We start from the raw sequence: 18,592 nt of genomic DNA on the forward strand, positions 1-18,592 counted from the left end.
AACCCAAAACATTTGTGTTGAATCAATCCAACCTAGATGTAAAACAGTAGATTATCAATCCTCGATCAGAAATCTCCAACTTTCTAATCTGATGATTGTGGAAGAGCAGGTAAACCGCAGGTGAATCCCATAATAGATATCCATTTTTATCTCAGCGAAACGCTAATGGCACTGAAGCGAGCAGCGGCGCTCAGCCTGGGAGAGCAGCGCACGGATGGTTAAATAATGGAGCACATCGTTAAATTTTCAGCACGAGAAGGGCAACGGAGATCCAGTGTTGTTGCTCTCGATCTGCTGTACTGAGAGCTGCTGCCGGGGAAATGCAGTGAAGGCACTTGCGCATGTGTGTTCCTGACAGCTGTGTGTATGTGTGTGCGTGAATGAGAGAAAGGGGCGGAGGGAGAGGAGGGGTGGAGCAGGTTGTGTTTGTGCTGTATAGAAGCAGGTTGAGCAAGAGAGAGAGAGAGAGAGAGAGAAAGAGAGAGAGAGAGAGAGCGACAGCAAAAGATAGCTATCATCCCTCAGTGACTCAGTGCTGCAGGAATTCTGGCTCTCGACCAGCTGTACCTGCTCTCTGATCAACCCATCAGAGCTTATTATTCTGTCAACAAAGGGCTAGACTAAAACAGTTTTCAATAAGAAACATATATAGATGTTATAAGGAAAAACATGTATGTATCACCACGAAATATACTTGAAAATACAATGAAACGTATAAAGATTGTTGAACAGAAGGCAATAGAAGATTCAATCTGAACATGTCTGTCAGGGCTGTAAATTGTCACTCCCAATTTTGATTTGCGGTCAAAAGTCAAGATTACTTAGTTCCCTCAATCTTGTAAATATGGTTGCAGACTATAGCTGTCTGTATACTTTACTGTATATTCTTCCAGTGTTTTGGTGTTACAATGATTAGTCAAAAATATTGACGATGTTGACAATACATTTAAAAAATATTAATAGACATGTGACAAGGTCGCATGTCTTGTCTAGAGTAAGGTGAGTTTGCAACTTGTAGCCAAAAGAGCTAACCTGTACTCTAACCAGTATGTATTTTTGATGTTGTAGTTATACACCAAGACAGACAACAGTGTGCACACTTTTAAGAAAATCTAAGAGGCATGCGTTCGATCAAGCTAAACATAATAGAAAAAGTGTGCCGAAATGCGACAGTCCCCCTCCCCTCTCCCCCAAAGGCCTGCACCCATACTGAATTTTGCCTTCCGAAACCGAGCATGCTTGCAACATCGATGATGCGATTGTTCAGTTTAACAGGAAGAGAAGCGCTCTTGCTCAGCATAGTGTTGATTGCTTTAGTTATATCATTTTAGTTGTTTGGGATGCAGTGACACGTAGTGAAATATTTTGCTGAAAAGATCCACAACTTTTGATGCTAATAAATGATCATAAAAGTCCTTGTGCTGCAAGTATTGAAGGTACTGCGGATGTGCAGTGAGGAGTTTGCATGTTTAATAAACTACAACAGTTCATGTTTATTGAAAAATAAGAATGATCAATGTATCCATTAGAAAACAGACCCCTTAAAAGTCTTGCTTTAGTTTCGGCCTTTGCAAAGCCCAACCTAACTGCGCTCTGGCACATCTCTTCCAACTGGGCCAGAGCTGTCCAACTGAACTGCGCTTGGGCCGATTTAGAGCACTCACACTTGTCAAACTAACTAGGAAATGTGCCTGGGCATGGTTTGGCTAGCATAGTGTGTGCACCCTAAAGTTATTCACCAACCATAGGTTCAATTTTAGTAAATACACACACTAAAAAGATGTGTACCTTGAATATGATGTAAATCCTATTCTAAAGCCTTTGCCAAATGTCTGCACATTGTGTTTTAAATGAACAGAATGAATGCATTCTGACTGATAACATATCAATTTCATTGTGCAATTTGATTTAATTGGGTTTTTTAGCCAGATAGATGCTGCATAACTCTGAAATTCAACTGAACACACTGCAAGCTGCCTACACAAATAACCTATCACTTGACCTAGATGACCTAAACTTTCAAAATAGCTATGGCTTAAGTTGACGTTCCAGTTTTGCCTTACGCAGTTACTGTAAGAAGACAAGAGACCATTTTTAATGGATGTCAATAGAGAAGAGTTTGACTAAAATGAATAAACTGCTTTGGTTGGAAAAACATTTTTGGAATCAAGAGCATACTGGCTAATCTTCAACATGTTTGCACTTTGATTGCTTTCAAATGCTTTTCTTGATGGGTGATATTCTTTAAAAAATATAAGACAAAATTTGGGCTGAAATATCACTCACTCACTACGTACATAATGGCAGGTACGTGTCAAAACAAAAGCTTAGGCAATATTTGCATCGGATTGTATTTTAACTAGTTAAAACAAGGTTTGTGACATCTTAAACTAAATTCTTAATCAGAAGTTATTTAATTTTCAAATAATTATTGATATTACAAACAAGTATAACCCTTAACAAATGTGTGGCCAAATGTAGCATTTGTTGGGCAAGTTTTTGAGGGCAATATCAATCCATTTGAATAAGAATCTCTAAAAATGTCCAAAACTTATTGACATTTTAATAATCAATAAGTTTCAATTTCTGTCTCTTATCCTCATACTTGGCATACAGCTCTATATCTGCAGGGACAACAACAGCGGGCCATTTTTCATCCACTCCCCTCGTTCAGAATACCAATTGAGGCATTAAATTGCTCTGTCACACATTCTCCAACTCTTTTGCACTGCACAGCTTGGTAGAAAGAAATGGGGTGATAAGAGGACGAAGGGTGTCGTGCCACAAAACGCAGTGCTGTCGCCAAGATATTAAGGGCAGCCGTGGAGACATATGGGATACGGCCAGTCTCTGATTGTGATTTTTAAATAAATGACCCTCTCATCCCAGTGAGCCATTCAGACAAGGAAGGAAAGAAACTTCCTGGTGTTCCTGGAGTGTGTTTGTTAGGCCACTGACAACGACTCACATTAATATTGTGATGTTGTTCGGCTGCCATTACACTTTTAGATATACAGTACTTTTCAGCTGCATAATTTGTTTCAACACAGAGATGACATTGTGAGTTTTGGGAATTTTTCAACCTGTACTTAATTTTTACACTTTACTTGTAGACATAGAGGCTTGCTACTGATTTCAGTAGTTTGTTTTTAGCGTGTTGCTATGCTAACAACATAACACTGCCCTAAATCACTAGTGAATAAAAACAATGAATATTGGAACAAATTGCACATGTTTTGATCTTCATGGTTACTATAGTCATTCATAATCAGTGCTTTAATTCATTTATCCTGCATTATTTTACTAGAGAAATTAATGTGCCAATGAGTTTGGCATTAGTATGCTAACAATACAACACTAAGAAATAAATCATAAAACCAGCTTTTATATTAGGTAAAATATATAATATAAAAAATATTTAATATAAATATAAAATATATACTTTTTTCTCATCAAGGTTGTGATTATTTAGTCAAAAATCTATTTTTTATATAATTCATTTATCTGATGACAAAGCTGATTCTTGACAAGTTTCAAGTTCCTTCAGATATTATTTTAATATGATGATGTGGTACTTAAGAAACAATGATTTAATATTATTAATGATTAAAACTGATTTTCTTTTGCCTTCAGAGCTGCCTTAATTCTTCAAGTTACAGATTCAACAAGGTACTGTAAATATTTCTCAGAGATTTTAGTCCATATTGACATGATAGCATAACACGGTTGCTGCAGATTTGTCGGCTGCACATCCATGATGCAAATCTCCCGTTCAACCATATCCCAAAGGTGTTCTATTGGGTTGAGATCTGGTGACTGTGGAGGCCAACTGAGTATAGTGAACTCATTGTGATGTTCAAAAACCAGTCTGAGATGATTCGCGCTTAATGACATGGTGCATTATCCTGCAGGAAGTAACCAACAAAAGATAGGTACACTGTGGTAATACAGAAATGGACATGGTCAGCAAAAATACTCAGGTTGACAAAATGCTCAATTGGTACTAAAGGGCTCAAAGTGTGCCAAGAAAATATCCCTACACCATTACACCACGATCACCAGCCTGAACCTTTGATACCAGGCAGGATGGATCCATGCTTTCGTGTTGTTGAGGCCAAATTCTGACCCTACCATCCGAATGTTGCAGCAGAAATCGAGACTCATCAGACCATGCAACATTTTTCCAATATTCTATTGAGCAATTTTGGTGAGCCTTTAGCCTTAGTTCCCTGTTCTTAGCTGACAGGAGTGGCACCCGGTGTGGTCTTCGGCTGCTGAAGCATATCTGCCTCAAAATTTGACATGTAGTGTGTTAAGAGATGCTCTTCTGCATGTTTCAAGTGTAACAAGTGGTTATTTGAGTTACTGTTGCTTTTCTTTAAACTCAAACCAGTCTGGCTATTCTCCTCTGATTTCTAGCATCCACAGTATAAGGCATTTTCGCCCATAGAATTGCCACTCACTAGATATTTTCTCTTTTTCGGACAATTCTCTGTAAACCCTAGAGATGGTTGTGCTTGAAAATCCCAGTAGATCAGCCGCGTTAAAAGTCACTTAAATCACCTTTCTTCCCTATTCTGATGCTCGGTTTGAACTGTAGCAGATCATCTTGACCATGTTTACATGCCTAAATGCACATGAGTTGCTGCCATGTGATGGGCTGCTGAGAAATTTGCATAAACAAGCAGTTGGACAGATGTACCTAATAAAGTGGCCGGTGAGTGTGTGTATATATTCGCAAAACATTCATTTAGAATCAATTTCTCTTGCTCTGACATCTTCTTTGGATTCATTTCTTTGTAATTATTGCATTGTGCAATCATCTTCTCTGGAGTGCTGTAATAATGCCTCAAAAGGCTTCCTCTCCAGGCAGCTCACTAGGTTTTGAAACAGAGCAGTGTTTTGATGTTGCCTTCAGTAAATATGAGGGTAATGGAGAAGCCGTGTGAAGTAATTAGCCAAAGAGACGTGGGCAAAGTCAAAAGGTTTGAGTCATGCAATCGTAGCCCCACAGGCCTTGCTGCACACACCAATATAATTAAACCTGCACACAGAAAGCTTGAACCAGCCAAGAAGCATTACTGCAGACCTCCTCCTCAGGGCAGACGCATGCACAGATGTTCTTCAACTTTATGATTAAATTGCACTCTGAGCTGGGAACATTTTATGATCTAGTGTGATAGGTTAATGGGGATCTAATGGCTCTCAAATTTACACAAATAGGCAATTATGAGACCAATGAGAAAGCAGAATTTGCAAGGCCAAAGCAATCACAAAAAACTCCAAATGCACAAACACAAGGGATGCTGGATGTTGAAGTGTTGCTAGCTTCATCCTTTGGCTTTTTTAAAGAAGATACCAGCCTTAAGAACTTTTTTTTATTATATGGACCAAATAAACCCCCTGACATGCATATCCGATGAGAGCCTGGAGGCCATCTTTACTCCCTTTAGAAAACCTGAGATCAAATACATGGGAGTTCTGCCAAAGGGAGAAGAGAAGCTTGAATGAGGAGTGTAAGGTAGTAGTAGTTCAAAGAAGAAAGCACCATGGTCCGCAACACAGGTCTGAAAGATTCAGTGCAATTCCCACATGGGAGTGAGGTGATCTTCAAGGAGAGGAAGCACCTTCAGTGCTTTTTAGAAGAATAAGACATTTTAGTGCTTTAGTTCAACAATGTCAGAATCAGATGGCCAACCAAATTAAGATAGGTAGAGTTTATACTCACAGAAGCAGAGCATAGTATTTTTATTTTTCTAACTATTAATTTATTCATTGATTCCTTCCTATCATTATTCATTCATTTATTCATTCAACTTAATTAAATTGAAAAACAACATGAGAGCCAATGATTCATTATATGGTAAACTTCTTAAAGGGTCAAAGTCTACCTCAAATCTTATTTAAAAATGCTTCATGATGAGCATGGAGCGCTTCAAACAGAGGGAGGAGTGTTCGTGGCCAGCAGAGCAGGGGAAAAAGAGGAGAGCGAACAACTGTTGTCAGTTGGCTCACAGAATAAGACACAAATCGTGAGGAGACACGTGATTTTTATAGTTTACAAAGTTTAAATGCAAAGAAATAAACATTAAGTGATTTAATGCCCTGCTACCTATGCATTCACAATTTCATATAAACATAATAACATCATATAACTACGATTTGTTATATCATTATAAACATAACCATTTAAACATTATAAATGAGGAGGACTTCTCTCCTCCTGAATCCCCGGGTATGATTGTAGACACAGTTCAAAGCAGTGCAGCAGGTATCTTGCCCTATCTATTTTAACCATTGGAATTTTACAAATAGGCAAACACAGCAACACGGCAATGTGTCTGAATGGTAACAAGCTTAAATGATAAAAGACCAAGTCTGCCATTCTCCAATTCTCATACAGCTCTCACAACAAAACATTTGCTGCAAACCAACAGCTTTGCTGTATTGGCTCAACCAAAAACATGCAACAAACCCCGTAGATCAAGAAACAAACACATATGACCCTTTATGAACGACTAAATACTGCATGTTGTGCACGAGCGCGGTCTTACCCCGTCATTGGGTCTCACAGCTTGGCGGGTCTGCCTTGCCTTTGGAAAGCACATGCTCTCAAGAATAATTAAGAAGCAGTGTCTTCTCATAGGATAAGAAAACTCAGTTATGAATAATAATGAAAAAACAACGTGTCATTACTCGACTTGCAGTTGCACGCTGCATCACCGAATTTGATCCCGCTCTGGTGAATGATTTTAAACCCGGAAGATGAGATTAGCAGACAAAAGCTCAAAATTATCCAGTTTTCCCCACAATTAAAACTGGCAGCTGCTAACGTTGTCTTAACTGGTGCTCAGCACACACAAATCTTCTAAAGTCTCAGAGACAAAAAACTCCAGAGTTTCTTGAACCTTTAGCTCTCAATCCATTCCACATAAAATGTTTTTATCCAGCAACAGTCTTGCAATTTATAATGAAAACAAAATTGTATTTTAATGGCAAATGGCATTTTTATGGCAAAATGGCAAATGCTGCTTTGTGTTTTCATTTTTCTTTTCCTAAAACACATCCGACCATGTCAAGAAACGACTTCTACAAGCATCTGTCACTCTATGAAATTGCCCAAAGGCATAAGCAAAGAAAAAAGACAACAGTGTTTTTTTGTTGCTAAAAACGTACAACTGTGAAATATTTTGCTGGTCATATTCAGGTTGGTTCTAATTGATTGATATAGCTGATCATTCAGATTGTCATAGTCTGTCTCGGTGGTCAAAGTAAAACTACATTTACTCATTTTACATTTATTCATTTAGGAGACACTTTAGCTGCGGTCACACTAGAGTTTGAGCTTCTGAAATTCTGTCTTATGTCGCTGCCAAATGGGGAGAGATTAAACAAGATGATTAGTAAGCGATTGGTTCATAATTAAAATTTCTGTCCGGAGAGGTCATGTTTTGATCCTTGATTGGTCTCACAGGAGCAAGTGGTGCGATTTTGCAAGTCAGAGTTCACCAAGCTTGAACTTTGCAATGCAGCAAACTGCGAAACTTGTTACACGATCTTGCACTTCCAGTCTGAAGCAATAGTGTGCATATAAATGGAAGTCTATGAAGAGAAAATCTAGTGTCACCACATCTTAATGCTGAAATTTGTGATTATGATAAGGGGCTATTTGCATCTGTTTGACTAATCATATTATGTTATTTCTGCCTGGCAATCAGAACACTCTGGGATTTTCAAAGGTTAGAGTTTTGTAGAAACTCAAAGTCAATCCGAGCGTTTCATGCAGTCTGAAAACAGAAGTGCTACAATAATGTAGAGTATGTGACAAATGATGAACAATAATCTATTCTAGTTCACCCAGTAAACAAAATAAACAATAGCATCATTTGGCTTTTTTTGGCATAATTTTGACTCAACATAAGAAGCAGATGTGCTCCACTGATTTCAAATAGAATGCTATTTCTTAGTAAACACAGAGTGCTAAAAAAAACATAAGATGACAGCAAAGTTTTTTATGCATGATCTGCAGACACATGCTTACAAAACGAGTTTCTCTCTCATATGGCATGTTAGAGTGCAGATGCAAAGAAACAAGAAGCCAATGTCTGAAAACTGAGAACAGCACCGAGAGCAAGAGAAGAGTGAATTATACAGGAAGTCTGACATGTCTGGAGATGGTAAAAGACTGTGAAAACACAGTTTCTCATATATGAATTACCTCAGACAGTATCACTGTTAAGAATGGTCAGGTGCACACCCACACACACGCACGCATGCACATGCACACACACACACACACACACACACACACACACACACACACACACACACACACACACACACACACACACACACACACACACACACACACACACACACACACACACTGTCTCCAAAAACAAAATTATATGACTGAATATTTCCACCATCAACTGTGTTTGCTTTTGAAACAATGCACAATGATTCACTGACAAGAGTATTGCCGTATGATTACGTAACAAGATGGAAAAAAAACAGCAATTATGTAACTTATGCTTTGATTTATGTGCTTCCAAATGATGGAGTAGTTACTCCTTCTTCGGCAAATATGAAGAATGATATCCCCACATGGTAAAGTATAAATCACTTCAGGAGATGCAACACAGAAAGCAGAAGATAAAATACATGTTCCTTTAGTAATCGGGGACAGGGATAAAAATAAAAAGAGCTTTAAAAAGAGTGCACTGAAATGTATGTGTTAATATTGTGAAGGTAAATGTAATTTAAAAATTATTTTTATAGAATAATCACTTTTGTTATACACTGAAATATGTAAAATTACTATGTCTTGATAAAGTGAAAAATAAATTATGGTGTTTGGTTTTAACGTGTTTTATTTGATTTGGCTTAAAATGAAAAAACAACTTTCTAGGAAAAATTAAAGTATTTTACTTTAAACCAGCACTTTCATGTCATGTGACCACATGGAAAAACTGTACTGTTGTTCAGTTTTTATGTATTTCTAATGTGAGTTTGATTACCATCTTGTGCGACATTTATAGCCATACTGAAAGCTCCAGCAGAGAGTTTCCCTCAGATTTTGAAAATAAAATAACTAGCAATAGCATAGTCTAACATTACTCTTTAGTTTAGCCAAAAGTACAGATCTGGTTTAATTTCATAAAAAACATGGGCTTTTTAACTAAAATAAAAGATTCAAAATAAATACAGTAATTTTTTATCCCCAAAATAAATATTTAGGTTGAATTAAAGTAATTCGTTTAATTCATTGTCTATAACCAAATTTTTTATCTTTTATCTTCAATGAATGTATTTTTTCCTTCAGCAGAATAAGTATTTTGAGTAATATTAAATTAGTTTCAAAACTATAATTTTAGGAAAAAATATTAATTTAGCTGTAACAAATTACACAAATATTTTAGGTTGGTCCAAACTATACTTTGTTGCAAGGGTAAAAAAAGATAAATCCAAAATAAAAATCTATTTTGTACCAGAGTAAAAAAAAAAAAAATGTGTCCCAATATTTTTGCTTTGTGTGAATGTAATTCTTTTCTTGACCATAATTTATATTTTTATGTAGATTGAATAAAATGTTAATGTTTAAATCATAGTTTGAGGAAAACTACAAAATTGTATTTTACAATTTTAGCTGTAAAAGATTACAGTCAATTTCAAGTATATATTTTTTCAGTACTCAATTCTTTCTTTTTGCTTGCTATTGTTGTAATCATTATTGAATAAACATTCAATGACATTACATGAAACATACAATTAGGATTATTGAAAAAATTACAACAATATATTAAACAATACATCCATTCCTTGATTCATTTTCTTTTCGGCTTAGTCCCTTTATTAATCTGGGGTCACCACAGCGGAATGAACCGCCAACTTATCCAGCACGTTTTACGCTGCGGATGCCCTTCCAGCTTCAACCCATCACTGTGAAACATCCTTACACACTCATTCACACACATACGGACAGTTTAGCCTACCCAATTCACCTATAGCATGTGTCTTTTTGGACTGTGGGGGAAACCGGAGCACCCATAGGAAACCCACTCGAACACGCGGAGGACATCCAAACTCACACAGAAATGCCAACTGACCCAGCCGAGGCTCAAACCAGCGACCTTCTTGCTGTGAGGCGAACGTGCTACCCACTGCGCCACCATGCAGCCTAAACAATAAATCATTTATTATTAGTATTATTATTATTAGTATTATTAATATTATTGTTTTTGTTGTTGTTGTTTTAAAATAATTTGTCATCCTCATTTCTTTTATTAACTTTTGCAATGTTTCTTTACGTATGCAATGTTTGTATCTAAAATGTGTCATTTGTAATCATTTTTAGTAACACATTTGTGAGGTTTGCGCATTTAAAAATGTGCAAATGAAATAAATATTATGAAATTAATGACAAATGTTCCTAATTCAAAGATACTGTTTAAAATCTGAAAAAAATACCTTTTATGAAATTTTTGTTTCAGTTTATAAAAGGGAATTATCTTGTTTTAAAGGAATTATTTAGCAAAAAAAAAGATAAATTGCTGTAAATTTACTCAGATGTAAATGCATTTCTTTCCAAGTGTCGGCACATGCACTGTCAAAAATGCAGATGCAGGCAACATAAAATCAATCTAAACAATACACTGAAGTCTTAGTGATATATATATATATATATATATATATATATATATATATATATATATATATATATATATATATATATAATTTTTTTATTTTTTATTTTTCAGTTAAATGTATCTTTCCTTGTCATTTTCTTTCAGTGTGTAAGGCTTAAAATGAGTCGTAGAGGACCTACTGCACAAAACTGATAGCGGGAGGGTGATAAAGGGGCTGCAGGGAAGGGAACAAGACACGAGCTGGATGTCCAGTCATCTGATGTGCATCATCTACACCTGCAGGGCATCTGCTCACATGTCCAAACTGCATCTGCTTATGAGGCTACATTTCACCAGCAGAACATGGACAAGGATTAAGAGACTGAGAGCTCTGAATGAGTTTTTCTTCAAAAGTAATATTAGGGTCATATTTCACATTATTACTTGACAATAACACAGGCTCATCCAGGAGCTTTAAATCATTTTGATCATCAGTGAATACGTTCATATCCAAATACTTCCATCCACAATTACAATATATGTATGTGCTTGTCAGTCACGGTGCGATTTTTGACAGTCTTTGTGAATTAATAATACGTAGGATAGTATATGCTCTATACAGCAACTTTTCTTTCTGTCAACATTACATTTTTCAATGTTTGGCGCCACCTTGTGACTGAGTAATGTGTACGTTAGGCTATAATCCATCAGCTGTTTTCATTTCTGTCAGCTTTGTGTTTTTAAATGCTTGGCGCCATCTTGTGACTGAATAACGCACAGGTTAGTGTATACTCCATCCCCTGTTTTTGTTTTCTGTCAGCTTCGCGTTTTTCAATGTTTGGCACCATCTTGTGATTGAATAATGCACAAGTTAGTGTATACTGCAACTGTTTTTGATTCTGTCAGCTTCGTGTTTTTGAATGCTTGGTGTGATCTTGTGACTGAATAATGTGCAAGTTAGTGTATACTCCATCAGCTGTTTTCGTTTTCCTCAACTTTGCGTTTTTTAATGTCTGGCACCATCTTGTGACTTAATAATGAGCAAGTTAGTGTATACTCCATAAGCTGTTTTCGTCTTCCTCAACTTCGCGTTTTTAAATTTTTGGCGTCATCTTGTGACTGAATAATGCGCAGGTTAGTGTATACTCCATCAGCTGTTTTCGTCTTCCTCAACTTAGCGTTTTTAAATTTTTGGCGTCATCGTGTGACTATATAATGCGCATGTTAGTGTATACTCCATCAGCTGTTTTCGTTTTCATCAGCTTCCTGTTTTTGAATGTTTGGTACCATCTCGTGACTGAATAATGTGCATGTTAGTGTATACTCCATCAGCTGTATCCGTTTTCATCAGCTTCGCATTTTTTAATGTTTGGCGTCATCTTGTTACTGAATAATGCGCAAGTTAGTGTATTCTTCATCAACTGTTTTCGTTTTCATTAGTTTTGCTTTTTTGAATGTCTAGCACCATCTTGTGATTGAATAATGCATAAGTTAATGTATACTTTATCAGCTGTTTTTGTTTTCATCAGCTTCGCATTTTTGAATGTCTGGCACCATCTTGTGACTGAATAATGTGCAAGGTAGTGTATACTCCATCAGCTGTTTTCGTTTTCATCAGCTTCATGTTTTTGAATGTTTGGTGCCATCTTGTCCCTGAATAACGTGCAATTTAGTGTATACTCCATCAGCTGTTTTCTTTTCTGTCAGCTTTGCATTTAATTGGAGAATTAGTAAACTATTATGGCTTAGAACAATGTTTTGTTTCAAATTTTTAGGTTTCTGTGTATGCAAATACACTTGTTGGGCTTTATTCTGTGGTGATATCCTCCTGGATGTACTTTAGACCTAAGATAACATTCTGATTAAAAGTCATGCCTTATTCATTATATCCATTATCACAGTTTTTGTGGTAAAAAAAATAACCTACACTGTATATAATAATGTATGAAAATGTTAAATCTTCATACGTGACCAGTGCATGTTCAAAAACTTTAGTTAGAGAATAACATGAAAGAACATCTGGGTGAAGCTGCAAAAGAAGGTCTTAACACCCTCCTGTATCCCACAATGCCTTTGGGTATTGTTGATTCACTATGCATGAGCTGTGACTGACCTTCACGGCTGGTCTAAAGGAGACAGTCATATATTCCTGTCACGCAGATCACAGACGCCGCTTTTAGACAGTCTGATTGATGTGTTTGGGAAAGTGTGGGAACAATTCACTACTAATCCTTCACACTTAAGACACTGCAGGTGAGTAGGGTAAAAACATTTACTTACAATTATCACCATACTTCCCTACATGATTGATTACTCAAAAAAGTTCTTAATAACATTTAAAAATAATAATTAGGCAAATTAGACATTATTTAATGAAATACATTTGTGTAACTTTAGCCCAAAAGTATATTGTTTAACTTTTTTACACAATAGATTTCAAGTGTTTTACAGTGGGGATTTTGGGAATTTCTTTTCATCACTTTAATTAAAAAATATAGCAAACAATCAGAAAAATAACTTTATAATAAAATATGATATATCATCAGGTTAGTTATGAACATATAACTTTTCAAAAAAAATAAATAAATAAATAAAATAAAAACTAAATATAATTTTTTTTATTAAATTAACAAAAAATATCTAAATGAATGTAAATAACTTAAATCAAACCAAATTAATTAAAATCAAACTGAATTCAATTAAATTAAACTTTAAAAAAATAATAGTAATAAAACGATAAAGTTTGGTGCCGCTTTTACATCATTATACACTGTTTAGGAATGCAGTTACACTTCATTAACTTCTTCCCATTATGGGGAACTAGCTGAACACATGTGCAAATTGAAATGTCATGTAAAAACATGTAATTACCCCAAAGCGAATCCAACATAATTACTGATGTCTTGTATATGCCTCGGTTTGAAGGAAACCGCAAGCTGAATGCTTCAGGTTTACGCAAAACTCCAGCATGACAACATCATGGAGAAATAACACAACAAAACAAACATGTTTTCTCTATTTCCACCACTGAATATATGCAAACTACTGATGTTCAAGCCTTACTGTTTACAGAGGCAGTACAACTGTGTTTTCAATACATTAGCATTTACATATTTACATATACGCTGCAGCTTTTATATGTTTTGGAAAGTCTCTCAAGCTCACCAAGGCCATAGTAATGTTCTAAAATATTAATGCAATACAAAGTTCAATACATTTTAAAATAAATTTTCTTTAGAGGCAAAGCCATATACACTCTCAGAAAAAAAGGTACGCGAGCTATAACTGGGGTGGTACCTTTTCAAAAGGTACACATTTGTACTTAAAGGGTCCATATTAGTACCTCAAAAGTATATGTTAGTACCTACAAATTTTCGGGGTAAAACTTTTGTTCTTTTTAGGTACTAATATACCCTTGAGGTTTTTATATGGACCTTTTAGGTACAAATTTGTACCTTTATTTCTGAAAGTGCAGCCATCTACTAAAGCTATCTGGATAAATAAAATTTCATAATCTCATAGTACCAGTGATATTTTGGTATCATTCAGTAACTATTGTAATAATTATGATAATTATAATAATTACATCAACTATAAATTAAAATTAAATAAAAAAATAACTTAAAAATAAAATAAAATTTAATAAAATAAAATAAAATAAAATAAAATAAAATAAAATAAAGTAAAGTAAAGTAAAGTAAAGTAAAGTAAAGTAAAGTAAAGTACAGTAAAGTAAAGTAAAGTAAAGTAAAGTAAAGTAAAGTAAAGTAAAGTAAAGTACAGTAAAGTAAAGTAAAATAAAATAAAATAAAATAAAATAAAATAAAATTAAATTAAATTAAATTAAATTAAATTAAATTAAATTGCCATCCCATGGATTTTTTTTTCTTAATAACCCTACATCATACTTTTTAAACGCAACAAAGATAATAGTGCTTCCTAAGACTTCCTAAGATGTGTATGTGTGCTTGTGCTAGACTGTCATTACAGATCTACTTTTATACTTTTCTTCTTCTCTACTGGCAGAAAACGGGCTGTATGCTGTAATAATGCCACAGGGAAAATTCAAACAAGGTTTTATAGAGCAAACCGGTTTTGGGGCAAAACATTCAAATTACTCTCAACTTTTGAACTCAATAAAATGTTCAACTAAATTCACAAAGCCTTCCTTATGCAGAAACTAGCACTGAGATCCACAACTTACCTTTATAGTAGAAAAGACATCGATCTGTCAGCACAAACCAGCGCTTGTTCCACTGCTTCACACCACTGCTTGCCTACATTACACAAAATAAAAGAACAGGCATTAAACTACATCAAGTACAGTTAAAGTCACAATTATTAGCCCCCCTGAATTATCAGCCCTCCTGTTTACTTTTCCCCAATTTCTGTTTACAGGACAGAAGATTTTTTTTCAACACATTTCTAATCATAATAGTTTTAATAACTCATTTCTAACAACTGATTTCTTTTATCTTTGCCATGATAACAGTAAATAATATTTGACTAGATATTTTTCAAGACACTTTTATACAGCTTAAAGTGACATTTAAAAGCTTACCTAGGTTAATTAGGTTAACTAGGGAGGTTAGGGTAATTAGGGAAATTATTGAATAATGATGGTTCTTTCTGTAGACTATCGGGGAAAAAAATAGCTTAAAAAGGCTAATAATTTTGTCCTTAAAATGTTTTTAAAAAATTTTTAAACTGCTTTTATTCTAGCTGAAATAAAACAAATAAGACTTTCTCCAGAAGAAAAAATATTATCAGACATACTGTGAAAATTTCTTTGCTCTGTTCAACATAATTTGTGAAATATTTCAAATAGAAAAAAAATTCAAAGGGGGGTTAATAATTATGACTTCAACTGTAAGTGTCTGGACATTTTAGAAAAATGTTAAACACTGTAGGCTATGTATTACACGTTTATTTGTTTCAAAAGTTATGTTTTAATGCTCAAGTGAGGCATTATTTATTGAAATATGCACTGATTAGCGCACATTGCTAGCACAAAACTCAAAACATTGGATAAAGTCAGATTTAAATTTGTATTTTCTGACATATAAACCCTTTTCACATTTCCGGGTTTCTCAGTAGAGGAATGCGTCATAGTGGGTACACTTAGGAGTGCAGTGAATTGGAGAATACAACAAATATTTTTCTTACAATCCTATTTGCTGAAACCATAAAAGAAAAACTCCATGATGCTGTTATCAACACTTTCAGAAAAAAGGAAAAAAAATTGCTGACTGATGACGACAGCCAGAGGAGAGAATAACATCACATTTCCTCTCAGCCCCATTGAAGCTGCATTAGAAACAGCTTGCATAAGCGGTAATTTGTTTTTTTGCATTTTGACGCAAAGATGATATAATACATTTTTTAAAAAGTATATAAATGTTAATACGCTTTTTTTTTAGCAAAATATTAAAAACTGTGAAGGATTTACGATTATGTTGACGAGTCTTGTAAAAAAGGTATATTAGTTATAATAAAATGAAAGTGTTTTACAGAGAAGATTTTTGAGAATCTTATTTTATCATATAACTCAGGGATATCACAAACAGCCAGAAATAAAACATGGATGCTCATCATATTTTAGCTGAATAAAAGCGGCAAATAATCAAGCAAAATACTTTTTAAACTTGAAGCTTTCTATGCACATGACTGTTCTAACATCATCACTTTATTTATTTATTTATTTATTTATTTATTTATTTATTTATTTATTTATTTATTTATTTGTTGATATTCTGATTGTATTTTACTTATCTTTTATTTATTTTATTTCTGATATTTTCTTACTTATGCCTTCTTGCTACTATTTATGTTATTTTAGACAAGTAAGGTTTGCACTGAATGAAGAACAAACACAAATCTCTTTTTTTTACAATGACAACAAAGATCTGATTCTGAAATCATTAATGAGCAAATCCTCTCGTTAAACACACACACACACACACACACACACACACGTGTATGTGTGTGTGTGTGTGTGTATTGCTACAAATAAAGATTTCTGTTGAAGTGAAGATTATTATATGTTTGTGCATGAAATAAACTAAATGTATTTTGAGAAATCAGCCTTTAAGATTAAATATAACCAAAATCTACTAACATAAATTGATGAAGTGTGAAAAAAGAAACACTAAAAAGTGTACCCTAAGTATTTCTTCACATTATGACAATCAAAAGCTAAAAAGCCCATAATCTGAAAACAGCAGGTGTATGAAAGCAGTGTTTGCCTTGTGTGTGTGTGTCTTCAGGCGATATGAGAAGGTATGTTAGCGTGTGTCTGTATGTTTTCATGTGGATCGTGGAGATGTTTGTGTGTGTGTGTGTGTTTGTGTTTGTGTTTGTGTGTGTGTGTGTGTGTGTGTGTGTGTGTGTGTGTGTGTGTGTGTGTGTGCGCATGTGGATGAGGAGCAGCAGTACCTGTTTGTATAGCCAGCCCTGCCGGCTCACCTCCGCGTTGGGGTTGCGTCTCATCGAGTTAGAGCGTTTCCCAAATGTGGCGGCTCTTTTGGGTGTGCGCGTGCCCTGTGTTTACATAATAACACCATCACTAAAGTCCAATGTACATTACAGATCATTCTTAATTAAATCTAAAATTAACTGGTTTTGTTTATTGAAATACAGTAGTAAAACTGAAATAAAAGATGAATATCATTTGAAAAAAACACACTTTTAGAAAAGCTATTTATTAATCTAGTAATTTAGAAATTAACTTATAATTAATAATAATAAATAATAATAAATAATAATAATAATAAACATATTTTTTATGTAAAACTGAAAGAGATGATTTACACTAAGCTGGATTGTATTAAGTTGCAACAACACTATGTCTATAATATAATATAATATAATATAATATAATATAATATAATATAATATAATATAATATAATATAATATAATATAATATAATATAATATAATATAATATATTAAAGTGTTTAAATCTAATTATATTTAATATTAATAATAACAACAACACTTTTATCGTTTACATCCATTTTAGCATACATTATTACATGTATTTATATATTTCCCTGCATAATAAAGACATATACTGCATACATTATAAGACTGGTAAATAAAGTGATAAAGTGCAGCAGCAGTACTGACCCGTGTGTGGTTCTGACCATCCGGCGGTACTTCAGAAACCATGCTGAGATTGTTGCCGTTGCTGTTTGCTTCGCTGGCTTTATTTACAGGTCCTCTTCCACCCGCCTTGCCATTCATTTCCAAATCAGAGCTACTGCAAGCACAAAAACAACCCCATTGAGCCATATCCCACTTCAGACGTCCTAACAAACATCTCAAAGCATTGTCAAGCCAGTACACTGAGCTCAAACTGGTGAAAAACTGAGGCATTATGGGAAGCAGTCGGTTATTTTTATTCCTCCACTGGCAGCATGGCGAAGGCCGCACCCCTGAGGTTACAGTTTAAAGCCAATGTTCATGAAGAATGTGATTGAAAAGAAAGAGAGAGAAAGAGAGAGAGAGAGAGAGAGAGAGAGAGAGACAGAGAGAAGGAGCTGCTGGTGGATGCAAGACTGCAGCTGCAGGTCAATGGTATTGATCTCTTTACTGGGATGTCCAGCAGTCTTCGATCCTGTGTCTGGCAAGATGAATTTACAATCCCCTCGAGCTGAACTTCGGTATTGGAAATCTTGCTGCCGTCTCCGCAGTCACTTTATAGACATATTATTATGAGTCTCTGAAGTCAAGGATGTGATGGAAACAAGTATGGAAGAGAGCATGCAGAACTGCACATCAGATGTGGACATGAAAACGCACACATGATCATTGGCGCATGATTAGTGATTAGTGCATAATTTAGGAAACAATTAAGTCATAAAATATTTTTAAAATAAATTAAATTAAACCCTGGATTAATTTCAGCTTTGTTGTATATAAGTTTTATTATACAATTTTTATTAAATACTTTATTTTTATT

At 34.7% G+C, this 18,592-nt stretch overlaps 1 protein-coding gene across 50 annotated transcripts in view; it reads right to left on the reverse strand.

Moving 5' to 3' along the window:
• The window catches only part of plekha6 (pleckstrin homology domain containing, family A member 6), a 174,877-nt gene that overhangs the window by 59,327 nt on the left and 96,958 nt on the right, over positions 1-18,592 (reverse strand). For 47 of the 50 annotated variants that reach the window (XM_073916723.1, XM_073916713.1, XM_073916705.1 and 44 more), the window contains 3 exons: positions 17,758-17,890; positions 17,064-17,168; positions 14,833-14,905 (listed from right to left, as the gene is read on the reverse strand). In XM_073916723.1, coding sequence (XP_073772824.1) covers positions 14,833-14,905; positions 17,064-17,168; positions 17,758-17,874 — 295 coding nt within the window. In that variant the 5' untranslated portion in view covers positions 17,875-17,890. Of the gene's footprint in view, positions 1-32; positions 340-14,832; positions 14,906-17,063; positions 17,169-17,757; positions 17,891-18,592 lie in introns of those variants that run through there. The other 3 variants (XM_073916724.1, XM_073916726.1, XM_073916725.1) reach the window with 1 other exon arrangement.

Source organism: Danio rerio, chromosome 11 (assembly GCF_049306965.1).
Source record: "Danio rerio strain Tuebingen ecotype United States chromosome 11, GRCz12tu, whole genome shotgun sequence".
NCBI classification, from domain to species: Eukaryota; Metazoa; Chordata; class Actinopteri; order Cypriniformes; family Danionidae; genus Danio; species Danio rerio.